At 43.7% G+C, this 18,576-nt stretch overlaps 1 protein-coding gene across 1 annotated transcript in view; it reads right to left on the reverse strand.

Moving 5' to 3' along the window:
- Nucleotides 1-387: 387 nt before the first annotated feature.
- Nucleotides 388-18,576, reverse strand: part of LOC117366448 (60S ribosomal protein L28-like) — a 63,672-nt gene continuing 45,483 nt past the window's right edge. Inside the window, exon 2 of the mRNA XM_033957785.1 lies at nucleotides 388-737. Coding sequence (XP_033813676.1) covers nucleotides 393-737 — 345 coding nt within the window. The 3' untranslated portion in view covers nucleotides 388-392. The remainder of the gene's footprint in view (nucleotides 738-18,576) is intronic.

Here is an 18,576-nt window from a genome sequence, read left to right on the forward strand (position 1 = left end):
AGTAACTATTTAGCCTGAACACACTCAAATCCTCAATAAAATGGATCCACGATTAAGGGCTCCTTTTGCAAAGGTGCGCTAGCGTTTTTAACGCACGCACTGGATTAGCATGTGCTATAGCGCGTGCTAGCTGAAAATCTACCGCCTTCTCAAAAGGAGGCGGTAGCGGCTAGCACACGTGACAATTTAGCGCATGCTATTCCGTGTGTTAAGGCCCTAATGCACCTTTGTAAAAGGAGCCCTAAGGAAAAGAGTAATTAAATTAAGAACATAATCAATAATAAGTATGCTGGTAATTTGCTGCTGAACATAGAGCTAATTTTCTTTCTTTCTTATTTTTTTTGTTCTGGTTTAACGCTTTTATTATGGACAAAGTTCATAACAGGTCACGCTCAGGCAGTCTTGGTAGCCCTGGTTTGCTTCTTCTTCACCAGGACTGGCTTCTGACTCCTCAGGATGGCGCTGGCACGCCTCAGGGCCGCCATGCGCAAGTCCTTGCGATATTTGTTCTTCTGAATAATGTGACGCAAGCTGCTCAGCGTGGCCCGGGCATTCTTGTTGATGGCAATTTTCTCATAGGATGTGACTGGTTTGCGCTGACCTGCCCGTTTCTTCAGGACTACAACGATGCCTTTGCCATCAGCGGCTGGTTCCACGCCGACCGTCTTGCGGTAGATGAGTCCATTGTAGCGGAATGAGTTTCGGGACTTCAGATTGTTGGGTTCAGTTCTAATTTTCTAATTGGATACAGTTGTTGATGTTCCAACATTCTCAAGACGCTTTGAGGAGAGAAAACTTACTAAATGTATCGGATCTACAAAGACATATTTAATTGAACGATATCTAACAACACACTTGCAGGGATGTACCCCCTAACTGAGTAACCCCAGGCTTTAACATCAAAAATTCTCTTCTTCTTTTCTGAGTCTCCCTCGAGACATCAGGGAATATTTGAATATGGCACCCCAGGAAATCTCTAGATCTGTTCTTGAAGAAAAGTTTAAGGATCCAATCCTTGTCTGGAGCCAAAGCTACAGTCAATAAGAGAGTGGCTGGAATAGCCACTTCACTTTCAGATTGTTTCAGTGAAGCAGAAACGTCCAAAGGACCTTCCTGTATGTTACCATCATCTTCTTTAGTTTGTGGATCTTGAGATTTAATTGGCAAATAAAAAGCCCGCGTAAGGGGAGGCAGTGAGTTTTCCGGGATCTTCAAAATTTCCAAAAAGTAATGTTTTATCATAGCTTGAGGAGAAATTGAGGGAATCCTAGGAAAATTGATTATTCGTAAGTTATTAATTCGACTATTGTTCTCAAGGATTTCCAATTTTCTCCTCATCATTAAATTATCTCTTACGAGTAAATCTTGATTATCTTTAACAGTTTTCAAATCTTTATCAGTCTTTCGAGTATCAGATTTTATTAAAGTCATATCTTGACCTAAAGAGTTTATTCAAATGTTCAATCTGGGGATTAAAAGCATTCCCCCAATTCACCACCAAATCCCAAAGGGCTTCAAGGGTGACTTGAGGAGGTTTAACAGGGAAAAAGGAAACTACAGGTGTGCTTAGACATTGCTTTTTCAACTGTTTTACTTCCTTAGAGCCTTGATCTTCCATAGCTCCAGATGTCCCGGCCGTGGGTTCATTCAGGAGGAATAACTCACTTCCAGATATTTCAACCGGCAAGCCCTCCAAAACCCTGGCCTCTCGAGACGAGAGCTCTTCCTCATCAAGTGTACTCTCGTCTCTTGATGAGCTGGCTGTAGAGGTGATGTCCTGACGTCGGGGCTCAGACGGCCCAGGGGTAATCAACACTGCAGTACTTACTCTCTGCTGATGTACCCAGTGGGCGAATCCCCGAAATTTCTTGCTTTTGTTGGCGGCGTCTGAAAAAAATCATCAATAGTGGCAAGGGGAATCTCTAAGCGCTGGGAGGCACCACCGACGCTACTTCCCCTTCTCTTCAGCATCCCGAAGGAGAAACAAAAGAGGTAATCAGAGAAGTCCGCACAGCAGTCAGATAGAAGCAGCCATCTTGGGCCTCATTATCTCTCAATTAGTGTCAATAATTAAGTATAAGAACATAAGAGTTGCCATACTGGGACAGACCGAAGGTCCAGTGGCCATCCCAGGTCACAAAAACCTGGCAAAATCCCAAGGAGTAAACCAGATTTTATGCTGCTTATCCTAGAAATAAGCAATGGATTTTCCCAAGCCCATCTTAATAATGGCTTACGGACTTTTGTTCTAGGAAATGATCCAAACCTTTCTTAAACCCTGCTAAGCTAACTGCTTTCAGCACATTCTCCAGCAACAAATTCCAGAGTTTAATTACACATTTTGTGAAAAAATATTTTCTCCAGTTTGTTCTAAATTTACTACTTAGTAGCTTCATTGCATGCCCCCTAGTCCTAGTATTTTTGGAAAGAGTGAATAGGCGAATCACATCGACCCTTTCCACTCCACTCAGTATTTTATAGACCTCTACCATATCCTCCCCTCAGCCATCTCTTCTCTAAGATGACGAGCACTAGCTGCTTTAGCTTTTCCTCATAGGAAGTCCTCCCATTCCTTTTATCATTTTTTGTCACCCTTCTCTGTACCTTTTCTCATTCTGCTATCTTTTTTGAGATGCGGAGACCAGAATTGCGCACAGAATTCGAGATGAGGCCACACTATGGAGCGATAAAAAGACATTCTAACATTCTCATTTTTGTTTTCCATTAATTTTCTAACAATTCCTAATATTCCATTTGCTTTCTTTGCCGCCACTGTACATTGAACAGAGGGTTTGAAAATATCATCAATGATAACACCTAGATCCTTTCCCGGGACAAGGTCCTCTCACAATTTTTCACAATCCTTTTGGGACTTAATTTATTTTTATTTAGGTAAAAAATTTCTTGTCCACTTTAAATCAAAGCAAATTACGATAAAATGGACAAATTCAAATATGGCATACAAAACACAGAAACGAACTAATCTGCCAAAACAACCCCTGTAACTCTCAAGCAATGTAGCTTACAGCGCTGCAAAAGTATTTAACGGAGGAAAAAGCCTCAGGTTAAGAGTGAGCCAAATAATCAGCACTGGACGCCGTACATGAAGAAGGACACGGTACTACTCGAAAGGGTCCAGAAAAGAGCGACTAAGATGGTTAAGGGGCTGGAGGAGCTGCCGTACAGCGAAAGATTAGAGAAACTGGGCCTCTTCTCCTTCGAACAGAGGAGATTGAGAGGGGACATGATCGAAACATTCAAGGTAGTGAAGGGGATAGACTTAGTAGATAAGGACAGGTTGTTCACCCTCTCCAAGGTAGGGAGAACGAGAGGGCACTCTAAAGTTGAAAGGGGGTAGATTCCGTACAAACGTAAGGAAGTTCTTCTTCACCCAGAGAGTGGTAGAAAACTGGAACGCTCTTCCGGAGGCTGTTATAGGGGAAAACACCCTCCAGGGACTCAAGACAAAGTAGATAAAGACAGACTGTTCACCCTCTCCAAGGTAGAGAGAACGAGAGGGCACTCTCTAAAGTTGAAAGGGGATAGATTCCATACAAACGTAAGGAAGTTCTTCTTCACCCAGAGAGTGGTAGAAAACTGAAACGTTCTTCTGGAGGCTGTTATAGGGGAAAACACCCTCCAGGGATTCAAATAGGGGAAAACACCCTCCAGGGATTCAAGACAAAGTTAGACAAGTTCCTGCTGAACAAGGATGTACGCTGGTAGGGCTAGTCTCAGTTAGGGCGCTGGTCTTAGACCAGAGGGCCGCCGCGTGAGCAGACTGCTGGGCATGATGGACCACTGGTCTGACTCAGCAGTGGCAATTCTTATGTTCTTAACATAATTGGCATAAAAAACCTCCGGAGCGCTACTGATATTTATTCGCCCTTGTATTAAATTGGGAATAGGTTTGCACGTGGGAAAATGCCAAACAGCTGGGTAGTTACCAGTGCTGTACCCAAATCTTCAGTTTGGTGGTAGTGGGGTCCTGAGGAATAAAATTTTACCCCAACCCCTGCTCTCCATGTGCCCTACCCCTGTGACACCCAACCCAGACTTTAAAAACTTAAGCTGATGGGAATCCCCCGAATTCTGTTAATTGAAGAGATCCCTCCAGTGGCCAGAAATTCTTCAGCAGCCAGAACCTTCCAATGCTGGGGATCACTGGCATCTTCCATGCACTGTTACAGGTAGGGAGAGGGGATAGTCTACGAACCGACAGCCCATGTAAAGTGCTGCCGTATCTGAGCATTAAGGAGCCTCCAGCCGTATCTTTTCCATTGGTAGGACTTGAGGGATCCCCACCAGCCATAGGAATGGTGCCACAATTTTGGGGAGGCCTGATCCCTAATTAGGGGGCTCAGGCCTCCTGGCCCCCTCCCTTACCTGTGGCTATACCACTGGTAATCAAAGGCCGCAAAATTACTGTTCTTCTCTGGGCTCCAGTTAGGAAAGAGAAGGAAAATCAAAGCTGAGTAAATTACATTACATTACATTACATTACATTCGGGATTTCTATTCCGCCATTACCTTGCGGTTCAAGGCGGATTACAAAAGGTTAGTTTAAGGACAGGATTACAATGAATTAAAGAATTACAGAATTACAGAGTTAGAGAATTACAGAATTACAGAATTACAGAATTGCATGAATTATAATGAATAGCTAGATAGGTAAGATGTAGATCTTAAGGGCTTTTAGAGGTCGTGTTGTTATTGCTGTTTTAGGAATTTCTTGAAAAGTGTGGTTTTTATTTCTTTTCTGAACGTCTTATAGTCTGGGGTTGTCATCAGAAGGTTGGATATCTGGTTGTCTAGTCTTGCAGCCTGTGTGGCTAGGAGGCCGTCATATTGTTTTGTTCTTTTTACTTCTTTGGATGGGGGGGGTATGAATGGGGAGTGCGTTTTTCTGTGTCTGGTGTTGGTTGCTTGGATGAGGCGATTGTTCAGGTATGATGGGCTGTCTCCGTGTAGGGTTTTATATAATATGCAGTAGAATTTGAATTGGATTCTTTCTTGGATTGGGAGCCAGTGTGAGTTGATGAAGGCCTCAGTGATGTGGTCGTGTTTTCTCAGTGAATAGGCGAGTCTTAAGGCTGTATTTTGGATTGTTTGGAGTTGTCTTATCGTATTTGCTGGACATGGGAGGAATAGTATGTTACAGTAGTCCAATATGCCTAGTATCAGGGATTGTACTATAAGTAGGAATTGTGTACTTTCAAAGAATTTTCGGACTTGTCTCAGGTTTCTCATGATTGCGAATGATTTTTGAGTTGTTTTGTTTATTTGCGGTTGCATTGTGCAGCATCTGTCTATGGTCATGCCTAGTAGTTTTATGGTTGTTTGGATGGGATATTTGGTTGCGTTTATGTCTAGTATGGTTGTGGTTTGGATCTTGTCGTTTTCTAGGAGGATGAATTTGGTTTTGTCTTGGTTGAGTTTAAGTTTGTGATTTTCCATCCAGGTTGTGACTGCTTCCAGTGTTTGGTGAAGTTCGTCTGTCATGGTTGGTTTGGAATGATCGTATGGGATGAGGATGGTGATGTCATCCGCATAGCTATAGGATGTTATGCCTATATTATCCAGATGAGTTCCTAGAGAGGCAGTGTATAGATTGAAGAGGGTGGGGGATAGTGGAGATCCTTGTGGTACGCCGCAGGGGTTTGACCAGGATTCTGATTTTTCTTTGTTTGATTTTACACTGTAGGTTCTGAGAAATATTTGCCATTGTTGGATATGCGATGTTTTTGCTTGGAAACCTGTTTGCAAAACGTATGCCGTATTGCTAATGAGCTGAGAAACACTGAAAAATCAGGTCAATTAGCAATTCAGTAAAAAAATATTTTGCACAGAAAAATCACCCGAATGGATAGTTTCCGGCAAAAGATTTGCACTTCAGGAACATGTGGTTCCGTGTTTTTGTGAAAATGTTAGCAACTTCTCACTAAACTCTTTCACACGAAAGTCATCGTGTTTTTCCCTCTGCATATTCTGCAAATGTTCCAGCCAGAAACATAGCGAGGTTTTGACATCAGGGGGAGCAGACATTCGTAAAAAAGGCACCGGGGCAAGGCTAAAGGGTCGATATACATGGGCACCATTTTTATTCAAAATCCATTTGGGGGAGGCGGCTTTGGCTCCAGCATCCCGAGAAAAGCATTGCAGTTTTGGACCTTCCTGCAGACGCTTCTGTGGCTTATTTCATCGGCCTCCTATTCCAAATACGATGGTTCAAAACCAACTGGAGCCAGTCTGACCCCTGCTGTATCATTTGGACTGCCTACTGCTAACCCTTTAGCGCAGGAACTCCTAAACTGTGGATTTGTCCCTAAATAGGATTTTGGTCATGACTGCTAAAAATAAAGTCTGACATCGGTGTAATCAGCCCATATAGGTCAACAGAATGCTACAGCTCAGCCTGTGCGCTCAGGAGAAAGTGAGGCCTGCAACACCGTTGTCGGCTGATGCTAGAGGCCAACCTGGAGTGATGCCCAGGAGGAACGAGGTAGGGCTGGGGTCTTAGCCCGAAAATGTTGGAGAAGCACTGCTTTAGAAGTAGATACGAGCGGATAAGGTAGCCATAGACTTTTGGACAAACATCCAAGAACCGTGAAACTTGCTGGTAATAGGATTTCCGGTTCATCGTCTTAAGCGCGACAGACAGACGCGTGCCAACAAACGAGCGCTGACAATTCAGCCCAAGACTTCAGCGCGCCGCAGAAAAACCTTCTTTTAATGTGCTCCGACGGGGGGGGGGGGGTGTTGGTGGGGAACCCCCCCAGTTTACTTAATAGTGATCGCGCTGGCGTTGGGAGGGGTTTGGGAGGTTGTAACCCCACAATATACTGGAAACTTAACTTTTCTCTATTTTTTAGGGAAAAAGTAAAGTTTTCAGTATAATGTGGGGAGTTACACCCCCCACACCTCCCAAAACGGCAGCGCGATCCCTATTAAGTAGAGTGGGGGGGGGTTCCCCCTTCCCAACTACGCCCCCCATCGGAGCCCTTTAAAAGAAGATTTTTCTGCGGTGCACTGAAGTCTTGCGCTGAATTGACGGCGCTCATTTGTCGGCGCGCGTCTGTCTCTCACGCTTAAGACCCGTCACCGGATTGCCATGTTGTCGGTTCGGGGCCAGGTTCTGTGGAATGCCCTGTTGGTTTCTATGTGTCAATTGGCCATGCTTTGTCAATTTAGAAAAGAGGTAAAAACTGTATTATTTGCATGTGCTTTTGGCACCAGTAGTGTAGGCATATGAGATTCTATCTTTTAGGCCCTGTTTTACTAAGGTGCGCTAAGCGTTTTAACACGCGTTTAGCATGCACTAAATCAATGTGCTAACCGCTAATGCGTCCATAGCATAACATGCGCGCGTTAGCATTTAGCGCATGCTAATATTTACCGCGTGCTAAAAAGCACAGCGCGCCTTAGTACAAGAGGGGATTAGTGTTGGGTTACGGTTGGTACCAGCTTTGAACTGTCTTTTTGAAGGTGTATTTTATGATTATGTAAAGATGCTCAGATGTTTTATGATTTTTTTTTTAATGTGTATTGCTATTATATTTTGTTGTTTGTTATTTGCTGATTGTATATGTTTCCATTGGTCCCCGCCTAGGCTTGTGCCTAGGCGGGCTACAAATAATTTAAAATAAAATAAATAAATCAAGCCCATCCAAATTTGACCTGCTAGGTTTAAGGACCCCTTTTATCAAGCCGCATTAGGGATTTTTTTATCGCTGGCCACTGCGGTAAAAGCTCTGACGCTCATAGGGAATTCCGTGAGCGTCGGAGCTTTTACCGCAGCAGCCGGCGATAAAAAGCCCTATTGCCCCTTGATAAAAGGGGGCCTAAATTAGCTGAGCATGTCGGCCCCATTGGCAGATTTGGACTAAGTTAGGCCTTACTGAAAGACAGAGCTTTTAATTGTAGAACTCCAGGCCAGAGTCAAGCTGACTATGAGACAGACTATAGTGCATGCCATGGCTCAGGAGCACCAGGTTGCAGCGGAGGAGGGGGGGTCTCCTGAGGACGAGACTTCTTACTATTGCCATGTTTATTTCTCCCCACCTGTGAAAGGAGCTACCTAGCCTTTCCCTGTATGACACTAGTGCTTTCTTTTAACCAGTGGTGTTGGAAGGGCGCGCTAAAAAGCTTAGCGCACCTTTGTAAAAGAGGGGGTTACTTTCTCTGTTTGACTTTCCTTACCTCCTATTAAAGAAAAAAACTAAAGGAATTGACCCCAAAATATCCACAAAGAAGAAAATCCAGAGAAAACCAAAAAAACTCTGTGGAGTGACGATGTTCCTAAATGGACTTTATTTGAAAGTGTCAAAGTTCCAAAGGTACACTGAAATCATCCACATAAGAGCCTTAAAGGACCTAGTCCGCTAGGGATACAGGATCCAACACGGTCCGCGTTTCGACAAAAAGTCTTCTTCAGGGGTCCCTGGGGGTCCTATAAAGGTGAGTACGTGGGAAACAATTGTGTGGTGAGCCGGAAGTGAGACACTGCTTGTGTTTGCAACATTCTAGAGCTCAGACTGTGATGTCATAATGCCTCATTCCACCAATGCCTAAGCTCCGTCCTCATCTGCGCAAGCCTCAAACACTTTAAAATCCTAAGTAGCAAAAAACAAAAGGAATTGACCCCCAAATATCCACAAAGAAGAAAATCCAGAGAAACCCAAAAAAACTCTGTGGAGTGACGATGTTCCTAAATGGACTTTATTTGAAAGTGTCAAAGTTCCAAAGGTACACTGAAATCATCCACATAAAATAATTTCATCCACATAAAAATAAATCATCCACATAAGAGCCTTAGAGGACCTAGTCCGCTAGGGATACAGGACCCAACACGGTCCGCGTTTCGACAGAAAGTCTTCTTCAGGGATCCCTGGGTGTCCCATAAAGGTGAGTACGCGGGAAACAATTGTGTGGTGAGCCAGAAGTGAGACACTGCTTGTGTTTGCAATGGAAAGGCTCTTAAAGAAGCCAGACACTGGAAGGACGTGATTCTAGTGTGACTTTGCAAACTTCTCTCAGGAAAACTTGGAACAAATGGATTTTTTTTGCCATCTACCAGAGCTCGCTAGTTAAAATCATTTCCGTTCCAAATCATCCAAGCAGCCATTAAACACCTATAACTGTTTCTGAATACCACAAATGTTCAGGCCTAAACAAAGGCACTGCAGGTAGCCGTTTTTAGCAGTTTACAATAGCTCAAATGTAGTGCATATCATAAGTGCTTGACTACTGTAAAATTATTCACAACATTTCAAAGGATCTCCAAATAATAGCATCTATTGTTAGAGTTTGTTTTTCTCCTCTATATTTAGTTTGCAATTATTTTGCTGTGAAATCATTTTAGACACATTAGGCAATTAATTTTGGTTTTGAATTAAATGAAGACATATAAGTGACATATATGGCGTAGATATTTTGCAGTGACTTTTGTTGCAGAATAATGTGGATTTTTTTTTTTTTTTTTTGTGACAGAGCTACACATTTATGTCCAAAGTCATTTCACACCGATTGTATTAGTTTTGTTCTCAATCAATTACAGATTGAAATTTTATACTTCCAGCAGAATGATTCATGTACAGTAATTGTTACACCGATATCCACTCGATCAAACTTTATAGGAGTGGGTTTTGTCGTGCTGTTCTACAACGTTTTTCTTAAAATTATATTTGATAAGAGAGGAGAATAAAGAGGTGTTTCAAAGGTACAGTAATGTAATGTAATGTAATTTATTTCTTATATACCACTAAACTCCGTTAGGATTCTAAGCGGTTTAAAAAAAAACAGACAATAGGGTGCATTAAAATTATAAGTAAAATATAAGTAAAATAGGTACTTAGATATTCCCTTACTGTCCCGAAGGCTCACAATCTAACTAAAGTACCTAGAAAAGTGACAATTAGTAGAGTAATGAAAAAATTAAAATAGAGATAGATGAGAAAAAAATAAGAAAATAAACATTCTAATAAGACTACAATGGTCTAAAGGACTTTGAAAGGTTGAAAAAAGAGGGGAGATAGGAAATAGAAGTAGGAGGGAGAAGCGTTGAAACTATAGAATTCTTGGGAAATTTAAATGAAATTTAAATAATAAAGTAGGAAACAAAAACCAAGTGGCAAAACAATAAATGAGATTTAAAAATAAAATATCATAAACTAAAAAAGAAAGTGAAAAAATAAAAAACAAACAGTCAAGACTGAAGTCCAGCTTGAAATGACTTCACTGCTTTGGCTGCGAAACTTCTCCAGATGTCATCCGATCCTTGTCAGCAAACCGGAAGCCCCAAATCCAGTGTCTCCAGTCATCAACTCGTCTAAGATGTTCACTCTCTCCTCCTGCGTGTCAAATTCGCTGAATCTGTCTCCTTTCAGGACAGGCGTCTCTCTGACCGTTTGCGGCGCCAACCATGGCCTCCCCCTCGTGGTGGCGGTGGTGGTCATGGGGGGGGTCGCTCCTCATCATGGCCGAAGCTAGTGGCTGCAGCCGCCTTCTCTGAGTCCCAGGCTGGCGTCAGGGCCGGGTGCCTCTAGCGGCGGGCGAGTGCCGGGTTGGCTGCTGGCTTCTCGGCGACAGGGGTGACGGCGATGATGAGATGGAGGGGCTGGGTGAGCGATTGTGCCAGAGGCATCTCCTTGCCCGCATACTTCAGCTCCAACTCGGCAATCCTCACCGACGCGACCTGCCCCAACTCAATGACGAACGTTTTGTTGATCACCTACTATAAATGGCTGGAAGAGCTTATTGTGTGACTGACGTTCTGAGAATGTTGGATGTTGCGAGAGCACAGCAAAGGGACCTTTTAAAATGTCATTTCAGAACTGTATAAGATACAGGTGTCCTATTCCCATTTACCCCAAAACCCACAGATGAAGAACAGTCTTATAGGCTAAATGGTGACCTGCTTTACCCTCTTACTCTCTGTGATTAAAATATTAATTTCACATGAATACATTTCCATGTCTTTTCAGCAATCTAGAGATTTGTGCCCCAGAAGTTATCACGTAAATAGCGCCGAAAGGCGTACGCGGTGCTATACATTTTGACATGTATTGACGGTCCCTGCTCCGAAGAGCTTACAATCTAACTCGGACAGGCAGGCATGACATATAGGGTAGGGGGGATGCAGAACCCAAGGAGAGAGGAGTTAGGAATCGAAAGCACTCTCGAAGAGGTGGGCTTTGAACTGGGCCTTGGGCGCTGCCAGAGACGGAGCCCGCCGTAGGGATTCGGGCAGCTTGTTCCAAGCATACGGTGCAGCAAGGCAGAAAGGACGGAGTCTGGAGTCGGCAGTTGAAGAGAAGGGCACAGATAGGAGGGACTTACCAGTTGAGCGGAGCTCACAGGGGCTGGGGGGGGGGGGCATAGTCTTCTTGCCCCTTCTCAATCCCGGTCTAGTTGTTCCACTTGTTGCTCTGTTTTCTCAGCTTTATACAAATTAAGACCACAGCTAGCTTCAGTAACCTGCCTTCTAATTTCACTTCAGGCTCAAACCCTACCTAGTCACTTGAGAGAAGTACGTCTTCATTATATGAAAGATAAAGATATTATGTTGGCATTGTATGACTGCCTTGTTAGAGCACAGCAAGAGGTGTATTTTAAAGAACAGTGCCAAAGACACAGACGGAGAGAAGACTGAAGTTAGGTTCATAAATGCATGGACCCAAGAGGGAGGAAACTAATTTGGAAGAATTGACTAATAAGGTCAAACTTATCATACTAGGAAACAAGATGATACTGTACAAACACATTAAATTGCTTATTTTAGAACAACTCTGTGGGTTTTAAGCATGCATCAATTGGCATTTAGAAATTTAGATTGCGTAAACCGCAAAATCCCGTGCGTGACGTTCAGGGCTCTTTTTTCTAAGGTGCGCTGGCGTTTTTAGCGCACGCGGGAAATTACCGCGCGCTACACCGCGTGCTACGCTTCTAGAACTAACGCCAGCTCAATGCTGGCGTTAAGGTCTAGCGCGCATGACAACGTAGCGCGCGCTGTTCCACGCGTTAAAGCCCTAGCGCACCCTAGTAAAAGGAGCCCTCAAAGCCATAGAGTAGGTGCACTTTATAGAATCACCCTTTTGGGCTTCTTTCGTGCATTTAGAAAGCAGAGTGGCAGCCGAGTACTTAAATGATGCTGAAATACTGTAGCATATAAGAATTTTGATTCACACAGAACAAAATATTTACAGTTCTTCCCCAGAAACCTCAAAAACCTGGCGTCTTAAATCATTTTTCTTTTCACGTTGTGGGTTTTTTGTTGTGGGTTGTTTTTTTATTTTTTGTAATTGAGTTTTTTTGATCATGGCTATACTTCCGTTCCTTCCTGATACTAGAGATGAGAGGACCAAATTAAAATTAGCAGAAAGGTTGCCACAACAGCAATGCAGGGAGTTAGATCCTTGGCAAATTCAGAGGGAGCTTCATAACATGTTTGTTTGTGTCGTTTATTTCTGGTCGGATTTAGGGCTTCTTTTACAAAGGTGCGCGAGCGTTTTTAGCGCACGCACCGAATTAGATCAAGAGGAGGCGGTAGCGGCTAGTGCGTGCGGCATTGTAGCGCACGCTATTCCACGCTTTAAGGCCCTAACACACCTTCATAAATGGAGCCCTTACTATTTGCAATATTATTATTGTAAACTATAATTTTATATGATGCGCTCTAAAAGACATGGAGTGCTTACAGAGAGGCAATAAATTTAAAAAAAAAAAAGAGTGGATTAATTAATAAATACAACACAGCGGATCGGGGGCCTTGTTGGCAATACAGATGCTAAGGCTAATGGCTGCCACTTTTCTGAATGAGAAATCAAATGCTTTAATGGCAGCTGTTGCCTTCCTGTGTGTTGATTTATGCTTATTATCGTTTGGCAAAGCAAGAAAGAAAAGAAATTCAAGTGTACAGAAAAATTGAAAGGGATGGTTAGGATTCCCAGATTTCTGTGGTCTACTTAACTTCTTATGGCCACATGCTTTGCTATCATCGCTTTGTGAACAGCTGGATTTACTAAGCAGAGAGTTGCTCCGTGGCCTGAGGTTGTGAGTTTGATTCCCACTGCAGCTCCTTGTGACTCTGAGCAAGTCACATAACACCTTATCGCCCCATGTAAACTACTTTGATTATATAAACCACACAGAAAAAGCGGTATATCAAGTCCCAACCCCCTTCACCCTTTATGTGATATGAGGTTTCATCTGCTTTCCCTTCCAGTGAGTGTATTTAAGCCAATGCATGGTGGCAACACGAGGGGCCACTGAAAAGTTCTCAGCCCAACCAAGAAGAGAATGGTGCGGAGCCATGAAACTGACAAGTAATTCCACACTTCCCTTGACACTTTTTGTTTCAGTGATATGAAGTGAATCAAAAAGTGTCGAGAAAGTGTGGAATAACTTATAGGCTTCATAGCTCCACATCATTCTCTTCTTGGTTGGGCTGAGAACTTCTCATTGACCCCTCGTAGGTTTCCCCCAGCTATGGTTGGGTAGGTCTGTCTCTCCCTGCCATGTGATGGGTTCTCTCTGACCAGGTTGAGACCATGAACTGCAAACTCCAGCAGTGGAGGCATGGTTTGCCAAAAGTCTTTGGGACACTTACACTCTTTCGGCCTCTGAATGCTGATGCAGGGGGGGCCCCCTCCTGCATCTTGTAGAGCTAATACCTCTGGTCATCCAACTCGGCCTTCATCGAAAGTCTGAAAGAGACAGACAACAGGTGAGTGCATAGTATATAACCCTGACTCCAAGTGCTACAATGTTATAGCACCACCTGACCTCATGGCATAAGAGAAACAAGTTCAAAGCCAGTCCTAATTCACCAGAGACACAGAGAGGCAAAAACACCTTTTGAATTATTTTTGGTTCATTTGACATATTCTGTTTTAGTAAAAAAATATATATATTTTAGTGCATATTAGAACTTTTTATCAGATGTTAATTTATTTAATGCATGCTAATTTATAGGTTAATATGCATTACATTGATTTTGTCCATTAAGAGATTTAAGACTCATTAACAAACCAAATACTTTCTAAATAGTTAAAGTTTATAGTTTACCAATGTGGTGTGTTTTCTTTTGTTATCTAATTTCTTAATTTTTTTTTCTTTGTTCTTCCAATGGTAGCACAAGTTAACCGAAACTAATGTGCTAATTTAAATGGTTTTAAGCATATATTAAAACTATTTAACATGCACTAAAATGAAATAACAAACCTGTGGCTCCTTTCACAAAGGTGCGTTAGGGCCTTAACGCGCGGAATAGTGCGTGCTAAAATTCCGTTCGTGAACGCCGCTACTGCCTCCTCTCGAGCAGGCGGTAGTTTATCGGCTAGCACGCACGCTCAAAACGCTAGCGCATGTTTTTAAAAGGAGCCCCTAGTGTTCCTTTTGCAAAGCGTGGCTAATGCGATGTGGGCCGTAGGACTTGAATGGACTGCATTACGTTGTGCTGTGCGGGACTCGCTACCGTGGCTTTGTAAAAGGGACCCTTATCTCTGTTTCATTTTATTTTGAAAAGGAACATAAAAATATTTTTTTTGTTTTTCTTTCATTTTCAAATAAAAGCACTTGCTTGAGTACCTGAATAAATTCATGTAAACCATTCTAGAAAGATGACGGCAGAAAAGGGCCATAGCCCATCAAGTCTGCCCACTGCATTAACCCTCCCCAAACAACCCCCTAAGGGGTAGCTCACAGGTGGCATCACCTCTACATTGCCCTCGTAAAGATCCGACGTGGGCGTCCCATTTTTTCTTAAAATCTTGTATGCTGCTGGCCGCGATCACTTGCTCTGGGAGTTTGTTCCAATGGTCTACCACTCTTTCTGTGAAGAAGTACTTCCTGGTATCCCCATGAAATTTCCCGCCCCTGATTCTTAGCGGATGTCCTCTTGTGGCCGACGGACCCTTGAAAGAGAAAATGTTGTCTTCCACCTCTATGCGGCCAGTGATGTACTTAAATGTCTCAATCATGTCTCCCCTCTCCCTACGCTCTTCGAGAGAGTATAGCCGCAATCTGTGCAGCCTGTCCTCGTATGAGAAATCCTTAAGCCCCAAGATCATCCTAGTGGCCATGCGCTGAACCGACTCAACTCTCAGTACGTCCTTACGGTAGTGTGGCCTCCAGAATTGCACACAGTACTCCAGATGAGGTCTCACCATGGTTCTGTACAATGGCATTATGACCTCCGGCTTCCTGCTAACAAAGCTTCTACGGATACAACCCATCATTTGTCTAGCCTTGGATGTAGCCTTTTCCACTTGGATGGCTGTTTTCATGTCTCTACTAATGGTCACCCCTAAGTCCCGCTCTGCTGCCGTCCTAGCCAAGGTCTCGCCGTTCAGTGTGTATGTTCTGCACGGATTATTGTTGCCAAGGTACATGATCTTGCATTTTTTCGCATTGAAGCCCAGCTGCCAGGTCGTGGACCAATGTTCCAGTAAAAGCAGGTCTTGCTTCATGCTGTCGGACAAATCATTTTTACTTACATACGAGAGGAGTTCCATCCCCTTTACCATCTGGGGGTTATGTTGGTCGCTCTTCTTTGAACCTTTTCTAGCACCGCTATATCTTTCTTGAGATAAGGAGACCAGAATTGAACGCAACACTCCAGATGAAGTCGCACCATGGAGTGATACAGGGGCATTATAACATTCTTAGTCTTTTTAACCATCCCTTTTTTAATAATTCCGAGCATCCTATTTGCTTTTTGAGCCGTCGCCGCACATTGGGTGGAAGATTTCATCGTATTGTCTACTATGATACCCAGATCCTTTTCTTGGGCGCTAATCCCCTAGGTGGACCCTAGAATCAGGTAACCGTGATTCAGGTTATTCTTCCCAATGTGCATCACTTTGCATTTGTCCACATTAAATTTCATCTGCCATTTGGACGCCCAGTCTTCCAATTTCCTAAGGTCCGCCTGCAAAAGTGGGTTTGCGAGTAGGGCAAACATTTGGCTTTCCTGATTTTGTCCTGTGAAATGTGTTGTTTCATGTCAGCTGACATATATGCCTTCTCTTTCTAAAATGCAGTAGGCACCTGGATCTCTTGTTGCACTGTTCCCTCTAAGCTGAGCAAAGCCCTCCAAATGCATTATTGCCAGTGTGTGTGTGTGTGTGTGTGTGTGGTGTTGGTGGGGAAGGGGGGGGAGGCAATTACGGTACATACTTCAGTGTTGTGTTTTCAATCCTAGGATCTGGCAGGTTCCAGGGAGTCCTGCAGAAGCTGCCTGTCCCTCACTATTGAAACTATGATAGTAAAACAGTACCACCCACTAGCAAGACTGTAGGTGGGACACTCGAAGAAGTTACAGGGGAAATACTTTTAAAACCAATAGGAGGAAATCGTTTTTTTCACTCGGAGAATAGTTTAGCTCTGGAACGCATTGCCAGAGGTTGTAGTAAGAGCGGATAGCGTACCTGGTTTTAAGAAGGGTTTGGACAATTTTCTGGACAATTTTCTGTTGTTATTGAGAAAGACATGGGGGAAGCCACTGCTTACCTGGATCGGTAGCATGGAATGTTGCTACACTGGGGATTCCGGAGTCTTGCTACGCTTTTGGGTTCTAGACTGTTGCTACTCTTTGGGGTTCTAGACTGTTGCTACTCTTTGGGGATTCTGCAAGGAATGTTGCTACTATTTGGGGTTCTGGAATCTTGCTACTCCTTGGGTTTTGGCCAGGTACTAGCGACCTGGATTGGCCACTGTGAGAACGGGCTACTGGACTTGAGGGACCATTGGTCTGACCCAGTAAGGCTTTTCTTATGTTCTTAAGCTTAGAGGGAACAGTGCCAGGTTTTCAGCTCCTCCTAGTCACATCCAAACTCACCTGAACCAGCTCTCCATCATAATCATGGTTTTGAGTTGGACATATATATATTCTGATTCATGCACGTTTAGAACTTGGAGAGAGCTTCTACAATAAGGACGACAATTTATTATTTCTATAATGCTACCAGAAACTAAAATAAATACCAACATATCATAAATTATTTTCCTGCTGGATTAACAACTAATATTAGAATGAAAGGCATTGGGAATGTACGTGAAGTTTGGCCCAATTGGTTCAGAGCTCTGTTTAGCATGTACAACTGGTAATGACTTCACAGCTCTGTTGGTACTAGATTGCTACAAAGGCACAGGCCCGAGGAGAGAGGGGTGCAGCTGGTACATCGCTCCAGGGCCTATGAAGCTCAAGGGGGCCCAATGAAGCTCAAGGGGGCCCAACAAAGCTCAAGGGGGCCCAAGGAAGCTCAAGGGGGCCCAAGGAAGCTCAAGGAGGCCCAATGAAGCTCAAGAGGGCCCAACAAAGCTCAAGGGGGCCCAAGGAAGCTCAAGGGGGCCCAACGAAGCTCAAGGGGGCCCAAGGAAGCCCAAGAAAATCCCGATTGTTAGAAATAAATAATAATATACACACATACATGTGTATAGAATGTTGTATAAGGTCCCATACACCTTTTTGTACCGGGGCCTGGATTTTCACTCGGCGGCCCTGCGAAGGCATCTTAAAACGTTTCTCTGTTGCACACTTTTCTCACCATTAAAAAAAAAAAACAAATCTGTGTACTTGCCTCAGAGTCATGCCTTTAAAACAGAACGACGTAGTCCCTGCTTGAAATGCAAAATGCAGCATTCAAAATAGTATCTTTCTAGCTTTCCTGCTCCCTAAATCAGGGTCTGATTGTTGGTGGAGAAGAGCAATCCGAGACCTGAAGTAAAAGATTAATGTGTCACTGCTGGCAAAACCTAGGAGCAAGTGATATTTCTTTTTCTTCAGGGGTGGGGTGGGGTGGGAAGAAAAAGTAATTACGAAGAGAGTAAAGGTCAGTTCGGGTATCCAGAGGTTTAAAGTGAAGTACTTAGAAGGGAATAATGATTTATCTCCAGAGATCGGGAAGGAGCGCTGTAGTAAAGCACAGCATCGGTTCAAATGTCTCTGTGTGCTGAAATTGATTGCTTTCAGACCGCTGCAATCCGAGCCACGTTTTTGAGCATTATTTCAGAAAAAAAAAAAAATACAGTGCAACTGGTGATGTTTTAATTTCCTTTTCAACTACAGTAAAACCTTGGATTGCAAGTAGCTTGGTATGCAAGTGTTTTGCAAGACAAGCAAAACATTTTATTAAATTTTAACTTCTTATACAAGCAACCCACGGGGGTTGAGGGATACAGATAGAGGTAGAGATAGGCTATGAAAGAGGGCTTACATAGAAGGATAAGGGGACTACCGTATTTTCACATAGATAACGCGCACCCGTGTAAAACGCGCACACGGGTATAGCGCGCGGGAAACACAAATTTATGTAAAGAAATTTTTATATACCGCGCTCACAGGTATACCGCGCATGCCGCCCCGACTCTCCTCTGGCTGCCCCCACTCTCCTCTGGCTGCCCCGACTCTCCGTTCGCTGCCCCGACTCTCCTCTGGCTGCCCCGACTCTCCTTTCACCCGCCCCGACTTTCCATTCACTGCCCCGACTCTCCTCTGGCCACCCCGACTCTACTTTCGACCACCCCGACTCTCCTCTCCCCCTTGAAGTCCTGTCCCCACCCTGAAAGCTTGATGCC

The sequence above is a fragment of the Geotrypetes seraphini genome, chromosome 9 (assembly GCF_902459505.1).
Source record: "Geotrypetes seraphini chromosome 9, aGeoSer1.1, whole genome shotgun sequence".
NCBI classification, from domain to species: domain Eukaryota; kingdom Metazoa; phylum Chordata; class Amphibia; order Gymnophiona; family Dermophiidae; genus Geotrypetes; species Geotrypetes seraphini.